The 14,752-nt window shown below is 42.4% G+C and overlaps 4 protein-coding genes across 28 annotated transcripts in view; 2 read left to right on the plus strand and 2 right to left on the minus strand.

Moving 5' to 3' along the window:
- Nucleotides 1–101: 101 nt before the first annotated feature.
- rab23 (RAB23, member RAS oncogene family) lies at nucleotides 102–5,043 on the plus strand. Of its 2 annotated transcripts, none has more exons than XM_029126910.3 (7): nucleotides 102–518; nucleotides 1,817–2,041; nucleotides 2,232–2,317; nucleotides 2,535–2,691; nucleotides 2,799–2,881; nucleotides 2,957–3,049; nucleotides 3,132–5,043. In XM_029126910.3, the coding sequence occupies exons 2-7, from the start codon at nucleotides 1,887–1,889 to the stop codon at nucleotides 3,263–3,265; spliced, it is 708 nt and encodes a 235-aa protein (XP_028982743.1). In that variant the 5' UTR covers nucleotides 102–518; nucleotides 1,817–1,886; the 3' UTR covers nucleotides 3,266–5,043. The 2 variants fall into 2 exon arrangements, with proteins under 2 accessions (XP_028982743.1, XP_028982742.1); XM_029126909.3 differs by having other exon boundaries at nucleotides 1,849–2,041.
- Nucleotides 5,044–5,319: 276 nt separating this feature from the next.
- Nucleotides 5,320–7,073, minus strand: bag2 (BCL2 associated athanogene 2). Its single transcript, XM_029126906.3, has 3 exons — nucleotides 6,803–7,073; nucleotides 6,385–6,494; nucleotides 5,320–6,092 (listed from the first exon to the last, which is right to left on the minus strand). Exons 1-3 carry the CDS (start codon nucleotides 7,048–7,050, stop codon nucleotides 5,698–5,700), a joined length of 753 nt encoding a protein of 250 aa, XP_028982739.1. The 5' UTR covers nucleotides 7,051–7,073; the 3' UTR covers nucleotides 5,320–5,697.
- A 987-nt stretch (nucleotides 7,074–8,060) lies between these two features.
- Nucleotides 8,061–12,773, minus strand: znf451 (zinc finger protein 451). Of its 2 annotated transcripts, none has more exons than XM_041073962.2 (13): nucleotides 12,536–12,773; nucleotides 11,844–11,907; nucleotides 11,679–11,756; nucleotides 11,477–11,590; nucleotides 11,260–11,371; nucleotides 11,031–11,181; nucleotides 10,820–10,946; nucleotides 10,584–10,743; nucleotides 10,260–10,407; nucleotides 8,642–10,158; nucleotides 8,496–8,561; nucleotides 8,338–8,403; nucleotides 8,061–8,211 (listed from the first exon to the last, which is right to left on the minus strand). In XM_041073962.2, exons 2-13 carry the CDS (start codon nucleotides 11,901–11,903, stop codon nucleotides 8,171–8,173), a joined length of 2,640 nt encoding a protein of 879 aa, XP_040929896.1. In that variant the 5' UTR covers nucleotides 11,904–11,907; nucleotides 12,536–12,773; the 3' UTR covers nucleotides 8,061–8,170. The 2 variants fall into 2 exon arrangements, with proteins under 2 accessions (XP_040929896.1, XP_029031820.1); XM_029175987.3 differs by having other exon boundaries at nucleotides 12,460–12,772.
- A 1,244-nt stretch (nucleotides 12,774–14,017) lies between these two features.
- Nucleotides 14,018–14,752, plus strand: part of dst (dystonin) — a 73,755-nt gene continuing 73,020 nt past the window's right edge. For 16 of the 23 annotated variants that reach the window (XM_055502248.1, XM_055502256.1, XM_055502251.1 and 13 more), the window contains exons 1-2: nucleotides 14,019–14,396; nucleotides 14,711–14,742. In XM_055502248.1, coding sequence (XP_055358223.1) covers nucleotides 14,213–14,396; nucleotides 14,711–14,742 — 216 coding nt within the window. In that variant the 5' untranslated portion in view covers nucleotides 14,019–14,212. Of the gene's footprint in view, nucleotides 14,397–14,710; nucleotides 14,743–14,752 lie in introns of all 23 variants that reach the window. The other 7 variants (XM_055502261.1, XM_055502264.1, XM_055502271.1 and 4 more) reach the window with 3 other exon arrangements.

The raw sequence follows: 14,752 nt of genomic DNA on the forward strand, positions 1-14,752 counted from the left end.
AATTATATATGAATTATTAATATCGGGGAGGCGTCTTTGAGTAATCACATAGCAAGGAGTTTAAAATCGGGAGTCGTGACTTTAGAACTACAAATGCTCCCAGGATTCCTCCGTCCAGACGCGTCTAACACGTTACCTCGCTCGCATTGTGGACTTTGGCTCCGCTGCTTAGCAACAAACATTAGCGAGCTAGCCAGCCGCCTGTGACCGCTAGCCGCTCTCATACGCACCGTCGGGTCACCGACAGACACTAATGCATTTTTAAACGGAGAGCTCACACTCAGATCCCGGCTCTAATTAAACTTCAGCGCGGAGTTTTAGTAGGTGTCGGTTAAAGGTGCCGCGGGAGGCGCTGTGCTGCTAGCGTTAGCTAGTACCGTTAGCTCCGGAGTCACTGGCGCCTTGCGTTGCCTCACGGCAGAGAGACGTGGACTGGAGATACGTGGTTTTGGCTATTTTTGACCCGTTAGCTTGTGTAATGTTGGCGGACACTGGATGAGCGACTCCCTTGTCTTGAGGTAAGGTCCTGTCACCCTGCGGGTATGGTCGTTTTTCGTGCTTCCACAGCTGCGTTCGGCTCGACCGGGACCACATCAGCAGTTCAAGAGGCTCTCGCCACTTGCTGTTCAACAGGTCCTGTGTTGACCAAGGCCAGAGTTTCTGCCTGGTGCAGACTGTTAAAGCCATCGTTGAGCAGAGCTTATACAAACTACGTTGCTGAAGTTACATTACGACAGCAGTAACCACTGTGAAGTCACCATCTATGCTGTTATTATATATATTTTTTTATCTGTATCAATGAAGATGGCTCACTGTCTCATAGAGAGGTGCAGTTAACGTCTACATGCAAAACACTTACTACATGTCTCTGCACGCTGTAACGCTGTATAGTATAATTTTAGTGATTTGCCTCCAGATGTAAAATATACTTTCAGAGAACTAGAGCTCAGATAGTTGTCTGTCAGCGTCTCACCTGAAGTCATTTTCAGCTGAACATTAAGTTTAACCACCTGGCTGACAAAAATTTAAATTCTGCTTTGCATGTTGTAGTGGAAAAGCGATGAATATTACAAACATGATTAATTAAATAAAGGTAAAATATTCATTGCTAGGTGTCTGAGCCAATTACCAATATAACCATAATGTTTTGTTTTGAATTGTTCTCTAAATTATGTTATTCTGTGATAGATATAAAAGAACTGCTGTTATATAACTTGTTGGACGATGAGCTTGATGAAAGAATGGTTCTGCTATAAATCTGTTCATCTCTTTTTTTTTTTTTTTTAATATTATGACACAAATACAGACAGACTCTTGGACGCCACAGTAGCACAGCAGGTTGTCAGTGTCCACTGGTAACAGCTTTTCCGCAATATGTTGTTTAGAGTTGCACTTAGCAGCCACACACACAGAGAACTGCTGAGGGCTCAGTTGCTATGTGGTGATGTGGTGTCTGCTGCTCTAAGTGCTAATGGAAGAATAAACACACTGCACAATCTACTGGTTCAGTTGAGCACACACATTAATTTAAACATACATACCACCATTGTGTACATTCATAGAGTTTAGATACTGTTGACATTTATTCATTTGATCATCTTCCCACAATTCTTGCTAAAAATGATTGACAATATATTTTTTATTCTGCTGTTGTGTGCCCTGCCTCTCGCCAGATTGATAAGTCTTTGTACTGGTGTATTTCATGATGACAACTGGTGCAGTGAAAATGCCAAAGCAACGCAAGCTCTAGAAAGTCAATGGTTTTGATGTGTTTTGTGCCATTTTATCATAGTTTTGCTTATTTTAAATCTTTTAGGTTGTATGTGTTTTTGTGTCCGGTACCTGAAGCTTAGTGTTACTGAGAAAACCAGTCAGATACCGGCACCATGTTGGAAGAGGATATGGAAGTGGCCATCAAGGTGGTCGTTGTCGGCAACGGAGCTGTTGGAAAGTCCAGCATGATCCAGCGTTACTGCAAAGGCGTCTTCACGAAGGACTACAAAAAGACCATCGGAGTGGACTTTCTGGAAAGGCAGATATTGTAAGAACCTTCTCTCATACTATGAACGTTAAACCAGATTTTTGGGAGGACTCTGTATGTTTCATAATACACTGCAGCTTTTCAGTGTTGCATTGACACTCTTGTTGTTGTGTGACCACCGTAGCACCGCGTTGTCTGAGCCTTTGTAACATGAAATGAAACCGTGGTGCTGTTATGGTCTTTCTTGCAGCGTAAATGATGAAGAGGTGCGACTAATGCTGTGGGACACTGCAGGACAGGAAGAGTTTGACGCCATCACCAAGGCCTACTACCGTGGTAAGACCCCCACCACTGTGACAAATCTAACACTGCTGCTTTGGGTCACTGACCCTGCTGACCTCCAAGGTCAAGTTTTAATTTGTCACACATTTTCACGTTTACTGTACATTCTTTAGCACACAGCACTGCAAGCGTGTTTAAAATGTTAACCTTCAGTGAGCCTGTTCTGAATCTTGTCTAATTGTGTAATTTGGGGCGTTTCTTTGCATTCCAGGTGCCCAGGCATGTGTACTAGTCTTCTCCACCACTGACAGAGAATCATTTCAGGCTATTGACAGCTGGAGGGAGAAGGTGGAGGCAGAGGTTGGAGACATTCCCACAGTTTTAGTACAGAACAAAATTGACCTCCTGGAAGAGACCGTCGTAAAAAAGTAATAGTTTAATTAGAACAATAAATCTTCTGGCAGCATGTAACTGCTTGATAATTATTTTAATTGAAGCACTACATAAAACTGAAAAATGTGCATTTTACTTGCAGCGAAGAGGCGGAAGCTTTGGCGAAAAGGCTCAAGCTGAGGTTTTATCGGGCTTCAGTAAAAGAGGACCTTAATGTCACAGAAGGTGAGAATGTTGATAACTGGTCTGTTGCAAATGAAATGGTTAGCATTCCTAACATTCCTGCTGGTATTGTTTTAGTCTTTAAGTATTTGGCAGAGAAGTACCTTCTGCGACTCAAACAGCAAACAGCTGAGGAGACAGAGGTAGTCCATTCAACAAGCAATAAAATAGGTGAGCGGTCTTTCTGCACGTCACTCTTCGTCCTACGTTTTCTTCAGTACCGTAACATAACTTGCATTGTGCTTTTCCCAAGGTGTTTTTAATACCACAAGTAGTAATGTGTGCAACCAGAGCTCCAGCAACGGCAGAGAAGTTATCACCTTACGACCTAATAAGCAACGCACCAAGAAGACTAAAAATCCTTTTGGTAGCTGCAGCCTACTCTAGAAAGAATGAATACGAGTTAAAACTAGAGTGGTCATTATTTTATTCTGTGGAGGTAGCTGCATTTAGAGACCAAAGCCCATACAGACTAGAAATACTACTCTGTACCACCTGACATTTAATTTGTATCTCTACATTGATGGTTGATTTCAGTATGGTTCAGTGTTGGATGTCCATTACATGGAAATGGTGAGTGTTTGTGCACTCTGGGGTCCTTTTAGTCTCAAATAGCAGTAATGGCTGCAGCTTAGTGATTGGTTTAATGATACCCCCAAAACAAAGAATGTCTGTGGAGTTTGGTTCTTTTAAATAACACTTGACGTACAGTCAGTCTCATTAATATGTACAGCAGATGTTGCACTTTCACCATTTCACCCCTTCTGTGTTTGTGCAATATGTTTGCATGTATTGTAGTAGATGCAGATTATTTTGTACCATATTTTTCTAACGTTCATCAGAATATGGTTCAAATTATACTGTCAGTTATAGACAATGCACTGTCAAAGTCAATATATGTATTTTTGTATGAATTACTCCAGTGTTGACATAGTGCCAAATGTACTCTTACAGAGCTATAGTTCCATATTAAGTGAATGACCATGAATTTAAATAATGTGATCATGTCTTAAACAAATATCACTTCTCTGCATGTCTACTTCATCTCCATTTATTTAGCCATTTGTTACAAAGCCATGCACTTAAAACACGGGCAGAATTAATGGTGTCTTTAGTTTGAGAACCTTAGGTCATATACTCTGTCATGGTACCTTGTTTTTGATTGCAGTTGTTTTACACATTTTATAAGTGCTTTTCTTTCTTTCGTCCCTTAACCTTTTTAGTAAGTTAGTTTCAGGTTCAGTTTTCAAATTCACTAAATAGCTTTTTAAATTTTCAAACGCTAAAAAAAAAACTTTTCTTTATCTGATCTGTTGATATGTTGTTACCATCATTCTGCTTCCAGTCATGGGAACATTAACCAGTGATGCGACTAGAAGTTACTCAGTGTGGATCTCTCTGAAGGTTGATGTGTGTTTGTGTGTGTGAATATGCAGGGCAACTCCTTTTTTGTCATCATGTGAAAGCTCTCCAAAAAGGTCTGTGTAAACGTTTAAAGTGCACGCCGTTGCCTTGTCTACATCAAACCGGACTTTTTTTTTTATAGTTTTCAGAAACATAGATTACCAAGCACAATCTAATGTGTTTAATATAGAAAATCACATCAATTTCCTTAGTTTCTAGAATTGGAAGAGGTGGGAAATGTGTGTATATGCATGTTTTGTACTTTGAAAATGTTTTGTAACTGATCTCAGATCTGTCATAGTTTTCTTCTTAATTTAGCTGAAATGTATTCAGGAAAATTCATACTGGTGTAATTATTTCACGTTGGACCATTTGGTTGTACTGTATGTAAAAGTGAACTAAAATTGCATGCCAGCCTTTCCCACGTCCCTGAACGTCCCACCATGGTTGCATATCCACCACGCCTTGTTCACCCTGTTTACACCCTCCTCCATTGAGCCTGCACAGTAAATCTGTCCTCCTCTTGCTTCTCGGCTGAACGGATTTACTGCACTTTATCATTAAGATGGCATAAAGACGTAACATCACACTCGTGCTGTCACTCAGGTGTTGTAATGATCTTTTTCACCCTTTCATCAACTACATATTTAGTCAAACCAAAACAAAACGTGCACACAGTTATAAATGTATCACAACTTTAAGTGTACCAACCAACCTGGTGACCGCTGACGGTCACCTGACAAAATAAAACGTTACTTTTTCTTGGGTATTTGGTGTCTAGTTCTTTTAGCCATAACTGCTGCTGTGCTGTTGGTCAGAGCAAAGATGCAAAGGTTAAATAAGCGTTGTAAGAAATCTGGTTTTATTTCCTTAAACGCAATGTGACAAAAACTATTTGACAACACAAACTTGAATCCACAGCTTGATGTGAATTGTGCGTGCTTCGTCTCAGAGGTAGCGTATGCGCATCCATTATCCTCACGTGCCTGATGTACTGTTAACTGAGAAACTCAAATTCAAACTTAGATTTGTTTGAGTTTTTTTTTAACCAGTATTTATTTATTAATCAGATCATTTGCTATATTTGCTATTTTAGTGCTGATGTTTCAAGGACACTTTATCATTTATCTTCCCAAAAAAAATCTAGTGTTGGGTTTTATAACAAACTGAAAAAACCTTCGGGGACACTATGCAGTTCTGTCTTTACTGCATTGAAGAAAACACACGTGTACTGAGCGTGTCAACAGAAACACTAAGATTGAAGGTGGAATTAAACTGTGCTCAGAAAACAATGATATTTCTTCATTGTGAATACTGAAGGCTTCATCGTACTTTTGACCATACGTGGATTCATGTCCCTCCTTCAGTTCGTACAGATGCTCGGCCCCTGAAGGCCCATTTTAAGGTGACCGCTCTTACTGACTCCCATTTGCTTCAGGTTCCTCCAGCTTTTGGTGATCCATAATCTTGATGTTCCTTTCCGCATTTTCTGCGTTCCTCAACAAAGTCTCCAGCCGCCGCTTGATCTTCTTCTGGTCTTCCAGAGCGCAGCTGATCACGATGGCCTGGAACTTCTGATCGATGGGCACGGGCGGCGCCTCGGTCACGCAGGCAGCGTGCAGGGCCATCAGCTGCTGTCGGGAACCGGCCATGCCACCCAGTAACTTTTTCACTATTTCATCTATTATGGATGTGGCTTTCTGCAGCGCCTCCTCCTGCTGAGAGCTCCTCATTGTGCCAACAGAGATCTCCACGGACAGCGTGCGGCCCATTAGACGGTTCGCAGTCAAGCTCAACTCTTCTCTCTCCCCTGGGAGGTAGAAAACAAATCAATCAATATTGTCTTTAAAGAAGCATCACGCTGGTTGTAGCAGGGTGGACACGGCACTGACTTCAAATCCTTGTTCTTATTTGTGCAGTTTTCACATTCACTATGTTTGTTTTTGCTCATCACAGTATTGAACAATTGCCTTGTTCCACTTTAAATCCACAGGGTGACTCTAGAACAACCACCACCCACTGACACCATATGATGTCACTGGGACACGGCGTTACAGAGGAAAACCTGAATAAAGAAACAAGACAGACTCCAGCTTTCTCACCAGCACAGATGTTACGCATTTCTTGACTGTTCTGTATGGACTGGATCATTTCCAGGATGCACTCCCTTTCCTGCTCCATGGCCGATGCCGCTTCGCGTAAAGCCTCCACCCTGACAGAGACAGAAACCACACATCATGACCACTCACGCCTATTTATACCAGCACAAATGTCGCTGAAGAAATAACGGTTTAGTGTAACAATGAAGCGATGACTAGGAAAAACGCCCATTATCAGCCCACGTTATGTTACTGTAAAAATAGCGGGTTTCTAAGGCGATGCGCCTCCATTCACTTATTGTTGCGGCTACTTTCTAAAACGCGACCCGCTGATTTCTAACCTCTTTTCAACTCTCACAGCAGCTTAATAATAACGGAGGCGCACCGTGTTTAACGCGCACGGCTCAGGCCTGATCCCCACCTCATTTCCAGGTCATCCAAACTTTCCAGGAGTCGCCCGGAGCGGTCCGCCATGGACAGAGTCCGGCTGAACTTGCTGCACGCGGCGTCGCTCATTTTTGCCTGGATCTTCGCTTGAGCCATGACGGCGAGTGATCGATCGCGCGTCGCTGTGCCGGCGAGGCGAGGCGAGGCGCGTCCCGTTGTGCGCTCGTGATCTGTCCGGCTGAGCGTCGCTCCCCCGGCTGCAGCAGCGCCCCTGGAGAACATTGCCTAACATGGGCTGCCGCTTCCCTCCTCGCTCCTCGCAGAAGTTTCCCGAGGAGGCCAGAACAACGTTTCTTAAGCTGCGGTCCGCGGACCCTTAGAGGACCCAAGAGGGCCCGCAGCAGGTCCGAATGAATATTGCATTTTTTTGTCTTTTATAGCAGATAAAATAACTTTCACACTCTTAAAGTTTGTGTATTTAAAACAATGTCATATGAGGGAAACCTGTCCACAGAGGAAACATTAAATGTAATGTTCCTAAAAACTAACTCAGCCTCTACCACCACAGTGCTACAACTATTATAACTGGATCATTCACTGGGCCTATAATGGAACAAATGTGACGTTTGCAGGGACATCTCAGTCATAGAGTGCTTACTAAGTGCTGGTGCCAGAATTTACAGCTTGCAGAACCTCTACTGGGAAATGGTTTATATTTGAGCCAATGCACAAAAATGACGTTAAACCAACAAAACAAACCCCTGGTGGTGCATCTATATTTGTCCTTATCCAGACAGGTAGAAGAACACTGCTCCAGTGCAATGTACCCTCTTCTCCCACTTATGTTCCATTTATTTTAGAGCTACTACTAGACCACAATGTAAAGATTAGCAGCCAGCCTCTGTTAGGCACAAATATAACCCAGCTCAACAGCTCTTCTAATGTTTTTATGTCCTGCTGCCTTCTAATGTACGACTGGCCAGAACATTTCAATCAGGATTGAAAGTCATTAAGTATATCTAATAAAAGTAGTCACAGAGCCTCTAATGAAAACAGAAGGAAACTGGAGACAGCTCTAACCCTGGGTCACAAGCTCAGCTAGGGCATCCTGCAGCGTCATCAATGCCATATATAGCACATGTCAACACACTCAAGTGTGTCGAGTCTTCACAACAGTGAACTGTGTGTAAATCAACAGCCAGAAACCATCTCTGCAAAAACAACCACAGTCTGACCAAGCAGTGAAGAGTCCTGAAATAGTATTTAACTCAAAAAAAACAACAACAACTAGCTAACAAGTAAAATAACAATATTTATTTAACCTTTTTGAACATAATTACATGTACAAACAATCTAAAAGTAATGTTTGTTTTTAGTGATGCATTAGTCATCAATGACTTCCTTAGAATTCCAAAAGACTTCTTTTAAGAGCTTCTTCCAACTCTGTAAGATAAAAAAAACACAACAAATGCTACATATAAAAAGCATCTTAGACTATTTTCAAAACATTACAACAGTAACCTCCCCACTCCCCTATTTGTTTACATTTAATAGCTTTGGATCTGATACCTGCTGATTCTCTTGCTTCTTCTGAACTCAAAGATAGAGCCTCCTTCATCTCTTCATCGGAATTATCTAGCATTAACAAAGAAAAAGCAGCCGAGTCCCATATGAATATTACATTTATCTTGGTCATCTTTTTTCCTACTAATGTTCATTTGACTTACGTTCTTCAACCTCTTTGTGGGACGAACCCATGTTCAAAAACTTCACCAGCGTTTCGTCCTCAATGTCTGCAAACAATAAAATAAAAATGTAAGGATGCTTCTGGCAGAGACAAGCAGCAATGTCAAACATCAACACACTGATTTACCTTGCGTGTCGGGTCTGATCTCTACAGCATTGAGCATTTTAACAGGGATGGATTCTGCCTTTGTGTCTTTTCTGCAGGTCCTTGAGCTCACGCATGGTTCCAGTGAGCAGTGGTGAGAGTGGTAGTGTTTATGGAAACTTGGCACACCCATAAAACTCTCCTGGCACACTTTGCATAGCACATCAAATGTCTTGTCCAGGTTCATGGCAGCGTGTTTTGTGTGGACGTGAGTTTTTATCTGCGCATACGACGGCAGGGACACGCTACAGGAAGCGCACACGTACTGACATTTGTCTTCAGTTGCCAGATTCCTCATGCATTGTGTATTTATAGCTTTCATATCACCTGTGCTTCTTTCTGAACCCATGCATGGGCATGTGAGCTGACTTGCACTTGCAGCTACAACAGGCTGGACGACTTCAACATCATCATCCTCCTCTATGCAGTAATAGTCCTTGCTGTGTAGACTGTTATAGTGCGCCAAGAACTCGCCCTCTGTCTCAAACTGCATGCTGTCACACAGGCCGCAGAAGTGGGAGCTCTTTATCTCCCCATTGTGTTCATTCATGCAGTGCCTGCGCACAGTGGACTCCTTGAAAAACTTCTGAGGGCAGTGTCCACAGATGTATCTCTGGAAGCTGTGACTACTCAGATCACTGCAGTGTTTCTGCACAGCCTCCTCAGAGTCAAAGACGTCCTCACACATCCTGCACATCCAGGTCTGCTCAGCTTTTAATGAAGGCTGCGCTCCTGTGCTTTGCTGGACTGTGGACCTCAGCGATGAGTGCAGGGCCACTTCCTTGCTGGTGGATGGCTTAGCACTGGTGACTGAGGCGAGCTCTACCGGTACATCTTGCTGTGTGAAGTAGGTGTGTCCGCTGTGCACTTCTGAAACATGCAACAGGATATCTTCGTATCTTGGCATTTCCACTTTGCACTTGCGGCAGAAAAAAAGGAAATTGGAGAGATGAGCTCCACCATGAAAGCGACTCATATGCAGACGGGTAATGGAAGACTCCCCCATGAGTTTGCCACAAACGCCACACTGATGGAAAATCTGGTTCACGGCCAGGAGGTGATTGCTGGCTGCAGCCTCCTCGGAGAACTGCAGGCCACACTCACAGAACCATGCTGTTGCAAAGTTGCCACTAGTGTTGCTGCTCCCGCTCAGGCTCATTCTATGCCGTTTAGAGGGAAATGCTTCACTATTAGTCCTCTTTTTGTTTCTTTTTTGAAAAGCTACTCCAAGGCTAATGGACTGTCTTTTCTCCTGTGTCTCTTTGGGCCTCTGGGTGTGTTGAATTTCACTAAACCTGCAGTGCTGAAGCAGAGCTTTCCCCATTGTGTGATTGATCTCCACCTCATGCTGGTTTGATTCTTTGTGTTTCTCAAGTTCAGCTTGGCTAAGGAAGATTTTGCAGCAGTGGGAGCACTGCCCTTGCACTTGGAGCTGTTTCATTACCTGCACAATTGTTTTTTCAGCTTTGGCCACTGCACAGCCCTGTCTGCAGTACACACTAAAACAGAAAAACAAACAAACAAATTCAACAGTAAACATTATTTCCAAGTTATAACCTATAATGTCAGGCTCCACTACAAAAAACATAATTAAACTTACTTGAAATGAGCTTGAGCTGCCTGATGAGAGGCCAGTACGTTGTGACACAAAGAACATCGGACATTGAAGATTGCATCTTTGCACAAGGCGATGAGACGGTTCTTAACATATTGTGGAACAGGAACTGGCAGAGCTCGTTCTCTGGACTCTTTAATAAGCAGAAAAAATGTTCATAAGCTCATACCCCATAATCAAAGTACTCCCATAAAACATGTCAAACAATAACAACGATGCAAATAAAGAATATTTGGACTCCAGTGTGCCAACTGATTCTGGAGATTTGGGTATGTGAGGTGTACAAGACAATATTCAAAATTAGCTTACCAGTCATAGGAAGTGAATCGGTGAAGTGATTGCTGGCTGACATATGCTGAAGACACTCATCCCGGAGGTTGAAAAGGATGTAGCAGGCAGGACAGGCAAAACACACAATCCGCTGATATGTCTGAGTGAAGCTGTGATCGCCAGCATCAGATGAGGAAATCTAATAATCAAAACAGGGCTTCAGAATTATTTTACTTCCATGAGTAGTCACTTTGAAAATACAAAAAGTTATAAACCTTGGTCTCAAGATGTTTCCTCCATGCTTCTTTGGTTTGGAAATATTGACCACAGGCAACACAGGCAAAGAATTCTGATGGACTCCCTTTAAGATTGATGCTTGGATCACATGGGGAGTGATCAAACCTACACATTAAACATGTAGCTTCAGTATATGTCAATGTGTGCATGAGAAAATGCTTCAGAACATTACACATACACTCAAATTACCTTTTTAAATGCCCATCGAGGAGAGACGCGTTGTCATATACTCGGCCACAGTTGATCACAGGACAAGTTTGTCTAGTTGAGCTATTTGCAGGGAAAGAAGAAGGCCTATGTCTCCTTCCAGAACCTGCACCGAGCATTCCAGGCTGAGGACCTAAGGAAACAGAAAGGAAAAGTAGAATGATTTAACGGTAATGATGTGGACAACAATGCCACAAATTAGTGACTGCACCTGGCATCTTCAGCCACATGTCTACGCAGCGCTTTGCTTCCTGATTTAGTCCATTTGGAGAACTAAAGGCCAACTCCTGCTGCCCATGAGCCTTTTGTAAGATCTGCTTCTCCTGAAACAGAGACAAAGACTGCCTAAAGCCAGGCGTAACAGACAAACTTGTCCTACAACTAAAGCGGAACAAATAAAAGCTCATTTTGTTGCAAATAAACTTTACCTTGAAAGCTCTACACTTATCAGCTCGCTCCTTTTTCTTTAGCGCCACCTGATGCGCCAGTCTGTCCAGTGTAGAAGTAACGTGTTGTCTTTGACGGGTGACTTCATCTTCAAACTACAGCAAAACGGAAATCAAAACAATCTGACAAATTACAGCCGTGTTCACAGTCTCTATTAAAAATGTGTCACTTTCAGTCACTTACTGCAAACGATGAAGGGCCCTCACCGTCACTATCAGTCAGCAAATCAATGCATTCTAACACTGGTCTGATGGGACCCTCCTGGAAGACATACAGGACAACTGTCATTTATCATCACAGTGTGGTGCTTAGTACATACATATAGTACATAATATAATTATTACTTACTGAAATAAACTCCACATCTTCTTCCACCTCATCTCCTTCTGCTTGGCTTTGAGAAGACATTTATCTAAAAGAAAAATATATTATTTCTCAACAACCATTCTTGTACATGGCCGTATGAAGCTTGTATAAATGATTAAAAACACTCCTAAATCTCAGTGCAGTATCCGGCTCGGCCTCCAGCTGCAGCACCGAGCAGCACAGAAACACGCGAGCGAAGAAGAAGCCGCTTCGCGACAAATAGGCTGAACCGAGCGCCGCTAACGCTAGCGTTCGAATGCACGTAGCGGCGGCAATGCAGCGTTTAAACTCGCATTTGCAGAATGTACTCATGCAACGGCATCGTAGAGTTCCCGGTGCCGTTGCTGAGAATTTGACCATCAACTGCCGTTTGTGCAGCAACTTTACTGTAAGGAACTCCTGAGCTGGGTGCCTTTAATGTGACAGCAATCCAGCGCTGTTTATAGCGGGTAAGCTAACGTTAGCTCACAGACGTTTGCACTTGCAACGGGTTTACCCAACTCGACGTGCAAGGCAAACGCCCTAAAGTTGGACCTAAACTGTTTTTACACATATGTGAATAAAATCAACAGACGGATGAAGCGGAGCATCACATTACCTGCTTCTTATGCTGCTGATTCGGCAGTTGACAGCGTGCTAGCTAGCTACAGCATCTGAACTCAAAGTAAACGCACCTAAAGAAAGCCTTGCCTGCGACGTCATGTGCGACTGGAGCGCTCCTTTTCTACGCTAATTGTGCCGCACGGGCGGGGTTATTCGTCAAAACAAACCAGAGACGACGCCAGTGCAACACAGCCCCCTGCTCTTCTTGTGCGGACGAAGTGTGACATTAAAGCTAACTATCACTATTTTTTTTTCTCACTGTCGGGTGTAGCTAAACATAGAAGCGAACATATTGACACCTATTCAAAAATGATAAAACATTCAAAAGATAATAAACTTAGCTAAATAAAAATTAATATTTATAACTGTTACAGAAGGTTTTAGATTATTAGGAAATTGAATTGGATTCTGCAAATACTGCAAATATTTGCATGCAGTAAACATTTGTGACAATACAACAGTAGTTTAATTGAATATTTTTATAAAGGTTTGGTTTAGTTATTTTTTTTTTAGCGTTCATAGAAACTATTATGAAAGGTAGTAATTTGCAGCTAGTTTGACCAGTTTAAACACATTTTAATATTTTTCATGTAAAATAAATACAAGGAAAACAATGAGGAAAAACAGGGAGCAAACGTTGAGTCAAACCAGGACACAGGGCAAAAAATGACTTTGAAGATGTAAAGATGTTTGCTTGTGATAGTTTAAGTACTGAAACTACATTTTTCATGGAAGTGAAATCATTTGCATTTATTATAATAATTTGAGCTTCACCACAGTCTTATGTATGGTCTTTGCCCTCATTTACTAAGGTTCTAGTGATGGTGTTTAAATCTGTTCACAGTATTTCCCAATTTGTGTGTAAAGACTGGAAAAACTAGCAAATTCTCTCAGCATGAGTTTAGCACAGGAACAAACAAGCACAGTGCCTGGCTACAAACTATTGTATTTGATATAGGAATAAAAACAACACTGGGTGTTTTTTATGCTTTTCAAGATGTAACTCGACATATGGGCTGTGACTAATGTTTACCACAGAAAGCACAGTTTATATTATACACAATAGAGGGATGTGTTTAATGTTGATGTGAACACATTCTAACATGGATGAGTGGTAACAGTCTTGTTGCATGTGTTAGTGTATTAACCTGTACAGAATCATTAGCCTCTGAAATGTTTTGGTGTTAAATATCTAGTTTCAAATGGCTAATTAAAATGATTATTATTATCACACCTGGTTTGCCTTAGTCTTTCATCTGATGAAGACAAAACTCTCAATTGTCAATTGTATTAATAGCAATTAAATGTACAAGATACTGTAGAAATAAATGTGCAAAGTATATTTCTTATGAACATTCTGTCTGTTCTTATGGAATTTCACAGGCATATACAAGTTTATATAAGTCCATATGTTGTTAGCAGCCTATTACATCATTATCCTTCTGGGCAGCCCAGTCTGCAGCAGATTACTGCGATGCTCAGACGAATCTGCTGACTGTCCCTGCGCTGACTGAAAAAAATAAATATATAAAACGTGCGCCTCTGCTGAGTCATGCATTGTACCCCACAATAATGATAACAATAGTCTGGGCTGTCTGCTTAGAACCGGGGCGTCTTACGCGGCTTGCAGCGCGGTGCCTCCCGCGTGTCCGACAGCGCATTTGCTCTCATCTCGGGTTTTCAGCGCTATAACGTCAGGAGCGGAGCCAGCTGTCTGATGCTGCGGGATCTGTCCTACATCGCGCCTTATGATGATCGCTGCGGCGTTTTTGGTGCTGCTGAGGCCGTACAGTATTCAATGTGTGCTGCTACTGCTGTTGCTTTTGCTCGGGACTATTGCGACTATTCTGTTTTTCTGCTGCTGGCATCGCAGGCTTCATAATGGGAAGCATCCAATGAAATCTGTGCTCTCCGGTCGCCCCAGGAGCCGCGGTGAGTGGCGCAGGCCGGGCGCATCTCCTCGCAGCCTGCTTATTTGTGCTCTATAATGTTATTGCTGTAGCTAGTAGCACGTCCAGGAGCCATTAGACACTCGCTGTTTGGGCTACAACGTGATAAATTACATGGTTATGATGAATGTGGTTATTTGTGCACTGGCACTTGATCGTCGTTAAACTAATATGAGGATGTTGTAAAGTTGTCACCGTGCGCCTTGCTAACATCTGCCGTGTCATACATAGTGATGGACGCTAGATTGTACCATTATTATTGTACCAGTATTCTAACATCTGTTGTCTGTCCCGTAGTTGGCCTGCGAACGCATCATTTTCGATCAGAGGTAGGATGAA

Source organism: Betta splendens, chromosome 15 (genome assembly GCF_900634795.4).
Source record: "Betta splendens chromosome 15, fBetSpl5.4, whole genome shotgun sequence".
Classification (NCBI taxonomy): domain Eukaryota; kingdom Metazoa; phylum Chordata; class Actinopteri; order Anabantiformes; family Osphronemidae; genus Betta; species Betta splendens.